The 15490-nt window shown below is 41.8% G+C and overlaps 1 protein-coding gene across 1 annotated transcript; it reads right to left on the reverse strand.

Annotated features, from left to right (window-relative positions):
- Nucleotides 1-1821: 1821 nt before the first annotated feature.
- LOC137090031 (nuclear factor 7, brain-like) lies at nt 1822-11898 on the reverse strand. Its single transcript, XM_067453708.1, has 6 exons — nt 11249-11898; nt 10650-10745; nt 3773-4003; nt 3673-3695; nt 3473-3591; nt 1822-3364 (listed from the first exon to the last, which is right to left on the reverse strand). The coding sequence occupies exons 1-6, from the start codon at nt 11642-11644 to the stop codon at nt 2862-2864; spliced, it is 1368 nt and encodes a 455-aa protein (XP_067309809.1). The 5' UTR covers nt 11645-11898; the 3' UTR covers nt 1822-2861.
- Nucleotides 11899-15490: the final 3592 nt, after the last annotated feature.

Below are 15490 nucleotides of genomic sequence, written 5' to 3' on the forward strand. Positions count from 1 at the left end.
CTCTAGATGTCAGTAAAGCTGCACTGAAGTCTCTCTGCTCACAGCGGCTGAGGACTGATTTCACATCAGCAAGTGAAGAGTTTTTTGAGACTCATTCATACAGGTTTCTAACTTCTCCCGCTCTACGACACAAGGCTTAAACTGCAGGAATGACAGTAATAATGGCACATCGGTCCACAGTGAGCAGCTCTTGAACAGATCCTCTAACCAAACCACACATAGTCAGACAGCTCATGACTTCTCAGCTGATCGTCAACATGTTCAGCAGAAGCAAGCGCTTTATGAGGACTGTGGGCTTCCTGTGGAGTATCGATGACACTCATGTCCATATCAATGAGCCAACAGTAAATGAGCAGACAGACACACAGCAAAAGTCAAAGCTTAAAGGGTTACTTCAGCGATTAGCATATGGCTTTGTATCAGTAGAAACCCTCGAGAATATTCAAATTATTGTGCTTTCCCCCCTCATATCTCCCTGAGACCAGAGATTTATGCATTTTATTTCTGGAAAAATTCCTCCTATGATGCAAAATGACGATTTTTGCATCATAGGAGGAATGTTTGCCCAAAGGCTAAAGACTAGAGCCAGCAGAGGGAGCCATTTCCGCATGTTTTGAATCCAGCATTGGGGGATGGAGATCACACTCAGCTTGCAGGGAGAGCTCAGCTCAGCTACAGGCACTCATTTAAACGGAGCTATGGTGAGCAATGTAAGTCTTTTAACATCTCAAATTCATTTCTATGAAAGTTAAGCTTGCAAAGGCATGAACTGAAACACGTGCCAGACTGAACTCGCGTTGTGAATGTATGCCGCGAATGTAGTCGTGATTACCTCAACTCTCATCACTCGTGCAGTTAGTGCTCAGGGCTGTGACACTCGCGCGGCGACTCACTCATTATATTGAACAGACACGTTCAGTTTTTAATTTTAGTGTCTCTAACTCAGTCACAGTAATGAAGTTGGTGGCGTTGGGAATGGCCTCACAGGGCAGCGAAGCATTCTGGGAATTGTAGTCTTTCATCCCCATGGGACAAAAATACATTTTCTGTCTTTTCTCAGTCTAGAAGTCACCAAATTCATAAATAATTTCACATTTCTACTGCATTGATGACCCAGTTTAAATACAGATTCATCTTCCCAGCGCTGAAGTACCCCTTTAAGTGTTTATTGTGAAGAGCATTTCTGAGAAGTGTTATACACTCACCTAGAGGATTATTAAGAACACGTGTTTAATTTCTCATTAATGCAATTATCTAATCAACCAGTCACATGGCAGTTGCTTCAATTTATTTAGGGGTGTGGTCCTGGTCAAGACAATCTCCTGAACTCCAAACTGAATGTCAGAATGGGAAAGAAAGGTGATTTAATCCGTTTTGAGCGTGGCATGGTTGTTGGTGCCAGACGGGCCGGTCTGAGTATTTCACAATCTGCTCAGTTACTGGGATTTACACACACAACCATTTCTAGGGTTTACAAAGAATGGTGTGAAAAGGGAAGAGCATCCAGTCTGCAGCAGTCCTGTGGGAGAAAATGCCTTGCTGATGCTCGAGGTCAGAGGAGAATGGGCCGACTGATTCAAGCTGATAGAAGAGCAACTTTGACTGAAATAACCACTCGTTACAACCGAGGTATGCAGCAAAGCATTTGTGAAGCCACAACACACACAACCTTGAGGCGGATGGGCTACAACAGCAGAAGACTCCACCGGGCACCACTCATCTCCACTACAAATAGGAAAAAGAGGCGACAATTTGCACGAGCTCACCAAAATTGGCCAGTTGAAGACTGGAGAAATGTTGCCTGGTCTGATGAGTCTCGATTTCTGTTGAGACATTCAGATGGTAGAGTCAGAATTTGGCGTAAACAGAATGAGAACATGGACCCATCATGCCTTGTTCCCACTGTGCAGGCTGGTGGTGGTGGTGTAATGGTGTGGGGGATGTTTTCTTGGCACACTTTAGGCCCCTTAGTGCCAATTGGCCATCGTTTAAATGCCACGAACTACCTGAGCATTGGTTCTGACCATGTCCATCCCTTTATGACCACCATGTCCCCATCCTCTGATGGCTACTTCCAGCAGGATAATGCAACATGTCACAAAGCTCACATCATTTCAAACTGCTTTCTTGAACATGACAATGAGTTGACTGTACTAAAATGGCCGCCACAGTCACCAGATCTCAACCCAATAGAGCATCTTTGGGATGTGGTGGAACGGGAGCTTCGTGCCCTGGATGTGCATCCCACAAATCTCCATCAACTGCAAGATGCTCTCCTATCAATATGGGCCGACATTTCTAAAGAATGCTTTCAGCAGCTTGTTGATCAATGCCACGGAGAATTAAGGCAGTTCTGAAGGCCAAAGGGTCAAACACAGTATTAGTGTGTGCTCCTAATAATCCTTTAGGTGAGTGTACATACAGATGCGATCTGTACTCTGCTGAATCAAGTATATCTATACTAAGCTTTTATATTTCAGTTCATTTAAACAAATGATCATAACCTCTGTAACTGAAATAATTACTAATTTTTGACATTTTTGTGTCTGTAGAATTATCTGGTTCATTGACTATATAATTAACATGTGAAAATTTGAAAGAATTAATCTGGTCAAATGTCCATTATTCTGAAAACATGAATACTAAAATGATATCAATGAAAACTTCTTGATTATTAATCTGTTGTATAAAAGCAATATGAGAGTGTGAGTGTTGCTGTAGTTTTTGATATCAGTCATGTGATCATCACGGCCCAATCACAGCCACCAGACTGATATTCAGATCAACTCTCACTCATGATATACGGATTAAATATTGGAAAGATGATGAAAGCAGGAAGATCCAGACCTACAGGAGTGACTCTACTGACTATTGACTGCTAAGATCCTCAGAGAGTCAGAACAATAGAAGAATGGAAAGAGTCTGTGATGGAAGGAGGTTGTGTATGTGTGTAGATGTGTGTTAGTTACAGGATCAGAGAATGACACCATCATTCCTCTGTTATAGTCCAGACACACTCTCACATGCTCAAGCTTCTTATCAACAGGAAAACCAAAACCTAAAGAGAGTCCACCCTGATGATACTCCACACACCAGACATCATCAGGGTTGAAAAAACTCCGTCCCTTCCTCTGGTTTAATGCTGTAGTTACTCCAACAGTCCACCAGTAATTCTCTTTAACCTCCACATCCCAGCAGTGTGTTCCTGAGTTAAAACCTTCTGAACCTAGAACACAGGGATAATAGTCAAATCTCGCTGGATTATCAGGAACAGGTTGATCGTTCCCACTATTTCTCACACTGGTCAGATCATCAGACAGGACAAGACGTGGATGAGCTGTGTTTGGATCCAGAATCACAGGAGCTGATGAGACACAATCAACAGATCAGATTCTGATCTTCATACCATGACCAAGAGTCAATGATCTACCCATCTACCCATCCATCCCAGATCTTGTGCCATCAGACTCACTGTTGTGGACGATGTCCTGCATCTTCTTCCAGACTCTGAACTGCAGGTTGCCCAAGTGCCATGGCACATGAATCAAAGCTCCAGAAACCATCCGTGGATCCGGCTGTGATCTCTGGACTCTGGAAGAACATTCAGGAGTCAGAACTGCAGTGGCTTTGGATCAGAACCAGAGAGACCAGAGACAGGAGCAGATCACTCACCTTTCCATTGAGACTGGAAACTCCTGCAGAACAAACACACCATTAATCATCAAGAACTCAATCAATGAACCAATGATCAACCAATGATCTGAAATCAGACCTTCAGAAAGCAGACGTCACTGGCTCTCATCATCTCCTCCATGTCTTTGATTGTGTGTGAAAGAGCTGAGATGTGTGTGTTCATCACCTCCAGCTTTTCCTTCATCATCTGCTTCTTCTGCTCCTCTTCCTCCCTCAGTGCAGTGATTGTAGCTTCTTCTTCATCTCTGAGAAACTGATGAAGCTTCTCAAACTGCTGTTTAATTTGACGCTCTGTGTGCTCAGCTTGAGCCTGAAATCACATCACATTCCCTTCAGTCATCTTAAACCACACACATCAACACTTCACATCATTCATATCAGAGAGAAACTCCCATACCCGACATATAACGGATCCAGTAGCAGACGCTGCTCGTCATTTACAGAAATAATCAACTTGCAAACCTGATTCCAAAAAAGTTGTGACACTGTACAAATTGTGAATAAAAACAGAATGCAATTATGTGGAAGTTTCAAATGCCAATATTTTATTCAGAATACAACATAGATGAAATATCAAATGTTTAAACTGAGAAAATGTATAATTTTAAGGGAAAAATAAGTTGATTTTAAATTTCATGGCATCAACACCTCAAAAAAGTTGTGCCAAGGCCATGTTTATCCCTGTGTGTCATCCCCTCTTCTTTTTATAACCGTCTGCAAACGTCTGGGCACTGAGGTGACAAGTTGCTAAAGTTTAGGAATAGGAATATTGTCCCATTCTTATCTAATACAGACTTCTATTTGCTCAACTGTCTAAAGTCTTCTTTGTCACATCTTCCTCTTTATGATGCGCCAAATATTTTCTATTGTCACGCCCTCACAGCCATCGGACACAGCCACGCCCACTCGTTCACCATCACCCGAATTCTAAACACCTGGGAACCATCACCAGCCACACTATATAAACACTCCTTACAGCATGGCGCTAGCAACGCCAAGGTCATGGGTTCGATTCCCAGGGAGAGCAAGAACTGACAATAATGTAAAAAAGTGTACCTTGAATGCAATGTAAGACGCTTTGGATAAAAGCGTCTGCCAAATGCGTAAATGTAAATGTAAATATAAATGTCCTCACCTTCCCATTTACCGTCTGGTCTTGCACCGATCTACCCACGACTACAGGTTTTGGGGACACTAAAATTATGATCTAAGTTATTCAACTTATTATACAAATAAAATGTATGAATTAGGTCTTATTTAATTCTATAAACTATAATACTGATCTGCCAACATTGTCTCTCTATGATAAATTAAAATAAGCTGATAACATCACTGTTTACTCCAGAACGACTGTACAGCCAAATCTAATTTTGTCCCAATATTATCCTGTTTGACACTGTGAAGCTGCTTTGACACAATCGTGATTGTAAAAGCGCTATATAAATAAAGTTGATTGATTGATTGACTACCTGTCCTTCCTAGAAGCCCTCATCATCCTTCCTCTTCGTCTTCATCATCATCGTCTTCACCATCCACTTCCATCGTCTGAGTGTCACCACCTTATCTAAGTATCACCTGTGTCTGCACCTCTGTTAATAAACTTTGCACTAACTTATCCATCTGTGTCCTCGTCTGTGTCTGACACCTATGGGTGAAAGATCTGGACTGCAGGCAGGTCATTTCAGTATCCAGGTCCTTCTTCTAGGCAAGGCAAGGCAAGTTTATTTTTTACTTCCATTAAACCCAGTTTTCACTAAAGATAAGAACGGGTGCACTAAAACAGTTTTAAAAAGAATAAGAAGATGATGCAAATATAAGATAAGGTGGAATCAGTTGGATGTACAGTGGCACAGATCTTTACGGCACATGCTTTCAATGCAAAATGCTGAACAGTTGATAAGTTCATGAGCTCAAGGCTAGATTACTGTAATGCTCTACTGGGTGGTTGCCCTGCTCGCTTAATAAACAAACTCCAGCTGGTCCAAAACCAGTAAAAAGCACTATATAAGTGTGTGTGTGTGTGTGTGTGTGTGTGTGTGTGTGTGTGTGTGTGTGTGTGTGTGCGTGTGTGTGTGCGTGCGTTCATGAGCTCAAGGCTAGATTATTGTAATGCTCTACTGGGTGGTTGCCCTGCTCGCTTAATAAACAAACTCCAGCTGGTCCAAAACCAGTAAAAAGCACTATATAAGTGTGTGTGTGTGTGTGTGTGTGTGTGTGTGTGTGTGTGTGTGTGTGTGTGTGCGTGTGTGTGTGCGTGCGTTCATGAGCTCAAGGCTAGATTATTGTAATGCTCTACTGGGTGGTTGCCCTGCTCGCTTAATAAACAAACTCCAGCTAGTCCAAAATGCAGCAGCTCGAGTTCTTACTAGAACCAGGAAGTATGATCATATTAGTCCAGTTCTGTCAACACTGCACACTGGCTCCCTATTAAACATTGCAGACATTTTAAAATCTTGCTTATTACTTACAAAGCACTGAATGGTTTAGCTCCAGTACTTAAGGGGCGGTGAAATGCTGTTTCATGCGTACTGAGCTTTCCACTGTTAAAGACTTGGATTCCCATCCTAAACATAGACAAAGTTTCAAAAACTAATGTTGGACGTTTGATGGAGTATTTCTGTGTCAAAAATACTCCTTCCGGTTTCTCACAAGTTTCGGAGAGTTTTTTTCGAGTATGGGTCGGCTTGACGTTAATAGAGCGGAAGGTCCTTGTATGGGCCGTACGGGCTCTTCTCCCGGTAGGGTGCGCGCGCGTGACTAGAGCGAGAGAGGAAACGCACGCCCATACACACTCTCAGCTGCAGATCCAGTCGTCCATGAACACTTCTGACGCGCCGCGCTCCACTTTATTCCTCTGGGTGACGTCGAGCGACTTCAACGCTTCAGCACAGCATTCTGGGAAGGCAGCGCTGCATTTGAACCGATTTGAACGCAGAAATCAACTTTCAATCAACTTTATTTATATAGCGCTTTTACAATCACGATTGTGTCAAAGCAGCTTCACAGTGTCAAACAGGATAATATTGCGACAAAATTAGATTTGGCTGTACAGTCGTTCTGGAGTAAACAGTGATGTTATCAGCTTATTTTAATTTATCATATAGCAACAATGTTGGCAGATCAGTATTATAGTTTATAGAATTAAATAAGACCTAATTCATACATTTTATTTGTATAATAAGTTGAATAACTTTAATCATATTTTTAGTGTCCCCAACTGAGCAAGCCAAGCCAAAGGCGACAGTGGCAAGGAACCAAAACTCCATCAGGGCATGATGGAGAAAAATAAACCTTGGGAGAAACCAGACTCAGTCGGGGTGCCAGTTCTCCTCTGGCCTATTAACACACCGTGTAAGATTATTATTCTGGCAACCTTACAGGTCGGAAATCATATTAGATCAGATTATTCAAAATTTTCAGGGTATCACGGAAGAGACAGATTTATTTAGGATGGGGCGTCAATTACACAAGAGTATGAATACATGAAAGATCGGAATTATTGCGCCGAAGACGGGTTTTGAGCATGTCGTGCCAGTGAGGCAAATTCGGAGGAGACACCATTTGACACGGCTCAGCAGACACTTCAGGATGCGTTGGTCATGTCCAGGCAGGTCCACCATCCGATCCAGGCAGGGCCCAGATCCGGGATAAACCTCGGGATAAACAGAGAGACTAACATTAGCGTAGATGTCACTCTTTTTATGATGTAACGAGTACATCAGGTGTTATGGGAAGTGTTCCCGGTTCCGGCTGACCTAGTTAATGCAGCCTAACAATCAGTCAATTGAATTGAATAATAAAAAGTTACAAATGTTCTATGTGTATGCCAAGGTTTATTTTTCTCCATCATGCCCCGATGGAGTTTTGGTTCCTTGCCACTGTCGCCTTTGGCTTGGCTTGCTCAGTTGGGGACACTAAAAATATGATTAAAGTTATTCAACTTATTATACAAATAAAATATATGAATTAGGTCTTATTTAATTCTATAAACTATAATACTGATCTGCCAACATTGTCGCTATATGATAAATTAAAATAAGCTGATAACATCACTGTTTTCTCCAGTACGGCTGTACAGCCAAATCTAATTTTGTCGCAATATTATCCTGTTTGACACTGTGAAGCTGCTTTGACACAATCGTGATTGTAAAAGCGCTATATAAATAAAGTTGATTGATTGATTGATTGATGCCATAGTAAAGAGATGTGTTTTTAGTCTAGATTTAAACTGACAGAGTGTGTCTGCTTCCCGAACAATGCTAGGAAGACTATTCCACAGTTTAGGAGCTAAATAGGAAAATGATCGACCGCCTGCAGTTGATTTAGATATTCTAGGTATGATCAACTGGCCAGAGTTTTGAGACCGCAATCGACGTGATGGGGTATAATGCGTTAAGAGCTCGCTTAAGTACCGGGGAGCTAAGCTATTTAGTGCTTTGTAAGTAATAAGCAAGATTTTAAAATGTATGCGATGTTTAATAGGGAGCCAGTGCAGTGTTGACAGAACTGGACTAATATGATCATACTTCCTGGTTCTAGAAGAACTCGAGCTGCTGCGGTTTGGACTAGCTGGAGTTTGTTTATTAAGCGAGCAGGGCAACCACCCAGTAGAGCATTACAATAATCTATCTATCTATCTATCTATCTATCTATCTATCTATCTATCTATCTATCTATCTATCTATCTATCTATCTATCTATCTATCTATCTATCTATCTATCTATCTATCTATCATGGACCAGCTGGAGTTTGTTTATTAAGCGAGCAGGGCAACCACCCAGTAGAGCATTACAATAATCTAGCCTTGAGCTATGTTAGTCTCTCTGTTTATCCCGAGGTTTATCCCGGATCTGGGCCCTGTCCGGATCGGATGGTGGATCTAAATCTAAACAAAATCTAATTTTGTCGCAATATTACCCTGTTTGACACTGTGAAGCTGCTTTGACACAATCCTGATTGTAAAAGCGCTATATAAATAAAGTTGATTGATTGATTGATTGAATGCTGAGGAGATGGAACTGATGAGGAAGATTATGTACAAAGCAATCTTTAGTCGCAGCGGTTATCGTCCTGCCATATTTGAAGCGAGGGGATGGCTTTGCAGCCTTAGGTAAATTAAGTGTCTCTAAATGACGGGAAGCTTCACAACATCGCTTCAGTCGCGTCTCAAAGTGGATCTCCACGGTCACTGCTGTCAGGACTTCACCAAATCATACCAAAGAAGTGTGTTTTTGACGGAGCGGTCCCAGCGATAAAGGTTCGGTCCTGCTTTGGAAGCAGCCGGTGAGTTAAACTGCTTCAGATGTCTGTGCTGTCGGCTATCGTCGCGTGAGTAAACATCAGTAAACGACAGGATCGCGTGCTTCGTCAGTCAAATGCGCTAACGGACTCCATTGCTGTTCTCTGTGTAACGTTACACTAGTCTGACATGCAAAACCGTTTTGCTTGCTACTGCTAAGGTCTAGTCGCATACAATAGTCCATAAACCGAATCATGTCCTCATAAACTGCGAGTAGAGACACACACAAATGTTGACAGGCCACTAAATACAGTCCATACGCCCACTCGATACGCCTCCAAGCACTCGTTTTTTTCTGGAAAGACTCGGTACAGCCCATATTTCTTTTATAAATATAATAAAACTAAAGACTTTTTGGAGATATGAAGGATGCAATACTACTCTATAGGTACTCAAGATTGACATGAGATTGACTGAAACTGAGTGTTTCACCCCCCCTTTAAGCGAGCTCTGAACACATTATTCTCCATCACGTCTATTGCGGTCTCTAAACTCTGGCCAGTTGATCATACCTAGAATATCTAAATCAACTGCAGGCGGTCGATCATTTTCCTGTTTAGCTCCTAAACTGTGGAATAGTCTTCCTAGCATTGTTCGGGAAGCAGACACACTCTGTCAGTTTAAATCTAGACTAAAAACACATCTCTTTACTATGGCATACACACAGAACATTTTTAACTCTCATTATTCAGATCAATTGACTGATTGTTAGGCTGCATTAACTAGGTCAGCCGGAACCGGGAACACTTCCCATAACACCTGATGTACTCGTTACATCTTAAAAAGAGTGGCATCCACGCTAATGTTAGTCTCTCTGTTTATCCCGAGGTTTATCCCGGATCTGGGCCGTGTCTGGATCGGATGGTGGACCTGCCTGGATATGACCAATGCATCCTGGAGTGTCTGCTGAGCCGTGTCAAATGGTGTCTCCTCTGAATTTGCCTCACCAATGTTTTCTGGAAGTATTCCTGAGCCCATGTTGTGATGTCCATTACAGGAGCATTCCTGTGTGGGATGCAGTGCCGTCTCAGGGATGAAGATCACGGCCATCCAGTTTGGTTTTGACCCTTCACCTTTACGCTCAGAGATTGGTCCAGATTATCTGAATCTTTGAATGAAAATATGCACTATAGATGATAACTTCAAACCTTTGTAATTTTTCAGAGTTTCTCTCTGAGAAACTCCTTTCTGATATTGCTCCACTATTGTCCACCGCAGCATTGGGGGAATTGGTGATCATCTGCCCATCTTCTGAGAGACACTGCCACTCTGAGAGGCTCTTTTATACCCAATCATGTTGCCAATGGACCTAATAAGCTGCAGATTGGCCCTCCAGCTGTTCCTTATATGAACATTTAACTCCCCCCGCCCTTATTGCTGCCTGTCCCAACTGTGTAGCTCTTATGAAATCCAAAATGAGCCAACATGTTGCATGACATTTCAAAATGTCTCACTTTTAAAATTTGATATCTATATTCTATTGTGAATAAAATATAGGTTTTTGAGATTTGTAAATTTTTGCATTCCTTTTTTTATTCACAATTTGTACAGTGTCCCAACTTTTTTGGAATCGGGTTTGTAAATATACCAAATCATTACTGTATATAGAGATCCTATAGCTGTGATGAAAATTACTCTCAATTCTGTTTTCTTTACCTTGATGTGTTGATCAGTTTTCTCAAACTCTCCTTTCATTTCCTCTTTGTGTTGAAGTTTCTTTTTTAAGAAATTTAGTGCTGTATTGAGATTTTCCTAGAATTGAACAAAAATACAGCTGAAACTCAAGCAACAATGATTTAAGGCACGAGAGTTTTGGAGTCCTGACTTGAACCCAACTGAGTTGATGTGGCAGGACATTAAACAGGCATAAGGCTGATAAAGGGTTATTAGTTTATATGAGTGATATAGGTTAAAAACTGTATTCTGTGTTAACTCACGTTTTAAGATTTACCTTAAAAATATTTAAATATACTTAATATAATATTAAATAAATAAATATTTAAGTATGAGACACAAAAACAAGCAATCAGGCAAATAGATTTTCACAGCCCAGTAAATGTCTTATAAAGTTGAGTAAAATGAGAAATACTGCATGAATGCAAAATCTGTGTTTATGACTAATTCACTAGTTCACACTTACATGAAATTAAATAGAATAAAGATTATGCGTATCTGCACGTGCTCCTCCCGAAATTTTGTTAATAAAAACTTCACTTATTGTTCTTTACATGAGAAACAAGAGACATTTGTCTTACCTTATATGATGAAACCACTTCACTGATGGGTCTGAATTTGTGATTGTCATGTTGTTTTGAATCTCTGCACACTAAACACACAGGCTGTTTGTCCTCCAGACAGAAGAGTTTGAGTTTCTCACTGTGTAAACTGCAGATCTCCTCAGATCCTGATGAACGTCTCTCCTTTCTCTCCTTCAGGAACGACTCACACAAGTTCTTTAACACAAGATTATTTGGAGGTTCATCTCTTGAGGATCTTCTCCTGCAGACGGGACACTCCTGAGTTCCGCCGGTTCTCCAGGACTGTTGAAGACACTCTTTACAGAAACTGTGACTACAGGATAAAAGAACAGGAGCCTTGAAGATTTCACAGCACACGGGACAAGAAAGCTCTTCTACAGACAGTGAATCCATTTCCCCTGTTTGAGCTCCAGCAATCTGAACTTTACTTTCCCCTCCTCACTGACGGCTTCAAAATGAATCACAATGAGAATCACACAGATCTGCTTTCTGTTCAAAAAACAAATTTCACAAAATCGTTCTGTAAAGCGTTTCTCTTCATTCTCCACTGATCGCTGATTCTTTATTGCTGTTGTTGAGAGAGAGAGTCATATGACAGAAAGGAGAAATAACAAGTTAGTCTCTTCCTGTTAAGTGTTGTAAGAGGAGTCTATGATCATCTTTGGGTGTGTTCATTCAGTTCAAATAGGAACGCCAGAATATCTTCAGGTTAAATGTATTTAAAATTAACTTGGATTGAAACGTTACAATATTAAAACATTGTATAAAACACAAAAGAAGAATGAAGATAAAATAAATATTTGTATAGACTATTTCATTAATCATAATGGTATATAGTTTTGTGCTCAACAAAGAATATGTCGTCCTTGCTCATCCCCTCTCTCTCTGAATCAGTGCATTCACATTCCTGGAGTCATCTCTACACAGGTGATGGTCGTCTGAAGTCCTCCAGGAGTTGAGTCGTCTCTTCACAGGTGATGGTCATCTGAAGTCCTCCAGGAGTTGAGTCGTCTCTACACAGGTGATGGTCATCTGAAGTTCTCCAGGAGTTGAGTCGTCTCTTCACAGGTGATGGTCATCTGAAGTCCTCCAGGAGTTGAGTCATCTCTTTACAGGTGATAGTCATCTGAAGTTCTCCAGGTGTTGAGTCGACTCTTCACAGGTGATGGTCATCTGAAGTCCTCCAGTAGTTGAGTCATCTCTTCACAGCTGATGGTCATCTGAAGTCCTCCAGGAGTTGAGTCGTCTCTTCACAGGTGATGGTCATCTGAAGTCCTCCAGGAGTTGAGTCGTCTCTTCACAGGTGATGGTCATCTGAAGTCCTCCAGGAGTTGAGTGATCTCTTCACAGGGGATGGTCATCTGAAGTCCTCCAGGAGTTGAGTCTTCTCTTCACAGGTGATGGTCATCTGAAGTCCTCCAGGAGTTGAGTCGTCTCTTCACAGGTGATAGTCATCTGAAGTCCTCCAGGAGTTGAGTCGTCTCTTCACAGCTGATGGTCATCTGAAGTCCTCCAGGAGTTGAGTCGTCTCTTCACAGGTGATAGTCATCTGAAGTCCTCCAGGAGTTGAGTCGTCTCTTCACAGGTGATGGTCATCTGAAGTCCTCCAGGAGTTGAGTCGTCTCTTCACAGGTGATGGTCATCTGAAGTCCTCCAGGAGTTGAGTCGTCTCTTCACAGGTGATGGTCATCTGAAGTCCTCCAGGAGTTGAGTCGTCTCTTCACAGGTGATGGTCATCTGAAGTCCTCCAGGAGTTGAGTCGTCTCTTCACAGGTGATGGTCATCTGAAGTCCTCCAGGAGTTGAGTCGTCTCTTCACAGGTGATGGTCATCTGAAGTCCTCCAGGAGTTGACTCGTCTCTTCACAGGTGATGGTCATCTGAAGTCCTCCAGGAGTTGAGTCGTCTCTTCACAGGTGATGGTCATCTGAAGTCCTCCAGGAGTTGAGTCGTCTCTTCACAGGTGATGGTCATCTGAAGTCCTCCAGGAGTTGAGTCGTCTCTTCACAGGTGATGGTCATCTGAAGTCCTCCAGGAGTTGAGTCGTCTCTTCACAGGTGATGGTCATCTGAAGTCCTCCAGGAGTTGAGTCGTCTCTTCACAGGTGATGGTCATCTGAAGTCCTCCAGGAGTTGAGTCGTCTCTTCACAGGTGATGGTCATCTGAAGTCCTCCAGGAGTTGAGTCGTCTCTTCACAGGTGATGGTCATCTGAAGTCCTCCAGGAGTTGAGTCGTCTCTTCACAGGTGATAGTCATCTGAAGTCCTCCAGGAGTTGAGTCGTCTCTTCACAGGTGATGGTCATCTGAAGTCCTCCAGGAGTTGAGTCGTCTCTTCACAGGTGATGGTCATCTGAAGTCCTCCAGGAGTTGAGTCGTCTCTTCACAGGTGATGGTCATCTGAAGTCCTCCAGGAGTTGAGTTGTCTCTTCACAGGTGATGGTCATCTGAAGTCCTCCAGGAGTTGAGTCGTCTCTTCACAGGTGATGGTCATCTGAAGTCCTCCAGGAGTTGACTCGTCTCTTCACAGGTGATGGTCATCTGAAGTCCTCCAGGAGTTGAGTCGTCTCTTCACAGGTGATGGTCATCTGAAGTCCTCCAGGAGTTGAGTCGTCTCTTCACAGGTGATGGTCATCTGAAGTCCTCCAGGAGTTGAGTCGACTCTTCACAGGGGATGGTCATCTGAAGTCCTGCAGGAGTTGTGGGTAGTGATGGGATATCTAAAGCGAGGCTCCGGAGCTTGTGTCGGGCAAAAAGGGGTGTTCTAGTTAAAGCCCCGATTCGATGCTTGTATCGTTTCCATGAAAATCACGTGACGATAACAAACGAGGCCTCGGTTTCTTTTGAATACATCATTGCTTCAGTCTGAGTTCGCTTCCGGATAAAAGTGGTTTGAAACCTCGCGCCTCGTAGCATAGTTATCATTATATATCATATATATTACATTATACTTAGTTTAGTAGATTATTAGAGTAAATTATACATAGTTCAGTAGATTAATAGAGTAAATTAGCCTATATCTAGTTGTAATACCTATAATACGTAATAATTATAAATTATATGTATAGCCTATATTAGTAGTAGTGTTATTATTATATAAATTATTGCTATTATTATTATGCTATAAGACTAGACTGCATTAGGGAAAGCTTAGAAAGTTGGTCTAGTGCAAACGTTATAGACAAACCTAGAGGTTTTTTTGTCCTCTAAATAACTACTGAATAGTTGAACAAAAAGTTGTCTGTTTGTGTGAGATGTGTGTTCATAGGTTAATATCAATCAACTTTATTTATATAGCGCTTTTACAATCACGATTGTGTCAAAGCAGCTTCACAGTGTCAAACAGGATAATATTGCGACAAAATTAGATTTGGCTGTACAGTCGTTCTGGAGTAAACAGTGATGTTATCAGCTTATTTTAATTTATCATATAGCGACAATGTTGGCAGATCAGGATTATAGTTTATAGAATTAAATAAGACCTAATTCATACATTTTATTTGTATAATAAGTTGAATAACTTTAATCATATTTTTAGTGTCCCCAACTGAGCAAGTCAAGCCAAAGGCGACAGTGGCAAGGAACCAAAACTCCATCAGGGCGTGATGGAGAAAAATAAACCTTGGGAGAAACCAGACTCAGTCGGGGTGCCAGTTCTCCTCTGGCCTATTAACACACCGTGTAAGATTATTATTCTGGCAACCTTACAGGTCGGAAATCATATTAGATTGAAATATTCAAAATGTCAGGGTATCCCGGAAGAGATTACACAAGAGTATGAATACATGAAAGATCTGAATTATTGCGCCGGAGACAGGTTTATTTAGGATGGGGCGTCGATTACACAAGAATATGAATATGTATGAATATTGATTGAATTTATTGAGCATGACGTGCCGGTGAGGCAAATTCAGAGGAGACACCATTTGACACGGCTCAGCAGACAATCCAGGATGCGTTGGTCATGTCCAGGCAGGTCCACCCTCCGATCCGGACAGGGCCCAGATCCGGGATAAACCTCGGGATAAACAGAGAGACTAACATTAGCGTAGATGTCACTCTTTTTATGATGTAACGAGTACATCAGGTGTTATGGGAAGTGTTCCCGGTTCCGGCTGACCTAGTTAATGCAGCCTAACAATCAGTCAATTGATTTGAATAATGAAAGTTAAAAATGTTCTGTGTGTATGCCATAGTAAAGAGATGTGTTTTAATACAAGCAGAGTAAAATGTGTCCTAATTCA

This window comes from Pseudorasbora parva, chromosome 2 (genome assembly GCF_024679245.1).
Source record: "Pseudorasbora parva isolate DD20220531a chromosome 2, ASM2467924v1, whole genome shotgun sequence".
NCBI lineage: Eukaryota > Metazoa > Chordata > Actinopteri > Cypriniformes > Gobionidae > Pseudorasbora > Pseudorasbora parva.

Coding starts and splice junctions, on each gene's coding strand:
- LOC137090031 (XM_067453708.1), bottom strand. CDS start 11,644: ATGGATTCACTGTCTGTAGAAGAGCTTTCTTGTCCCGTGTGCTGTGAA. Junction 10,746..11,248: donor AAGTGGTTTCATCATATAAG/GTAAGACAAATG, acceptor GTTCAATTCTAG/GAAAATCTCAATACAGCACT. Junction 3,592..3,672: donor TTTCCAGTCTCAATGGAAAG/GTGAGTGATCTG, acceptor ATGTTCTTCCAG/AGTCCAGAGATCACAGCCGG.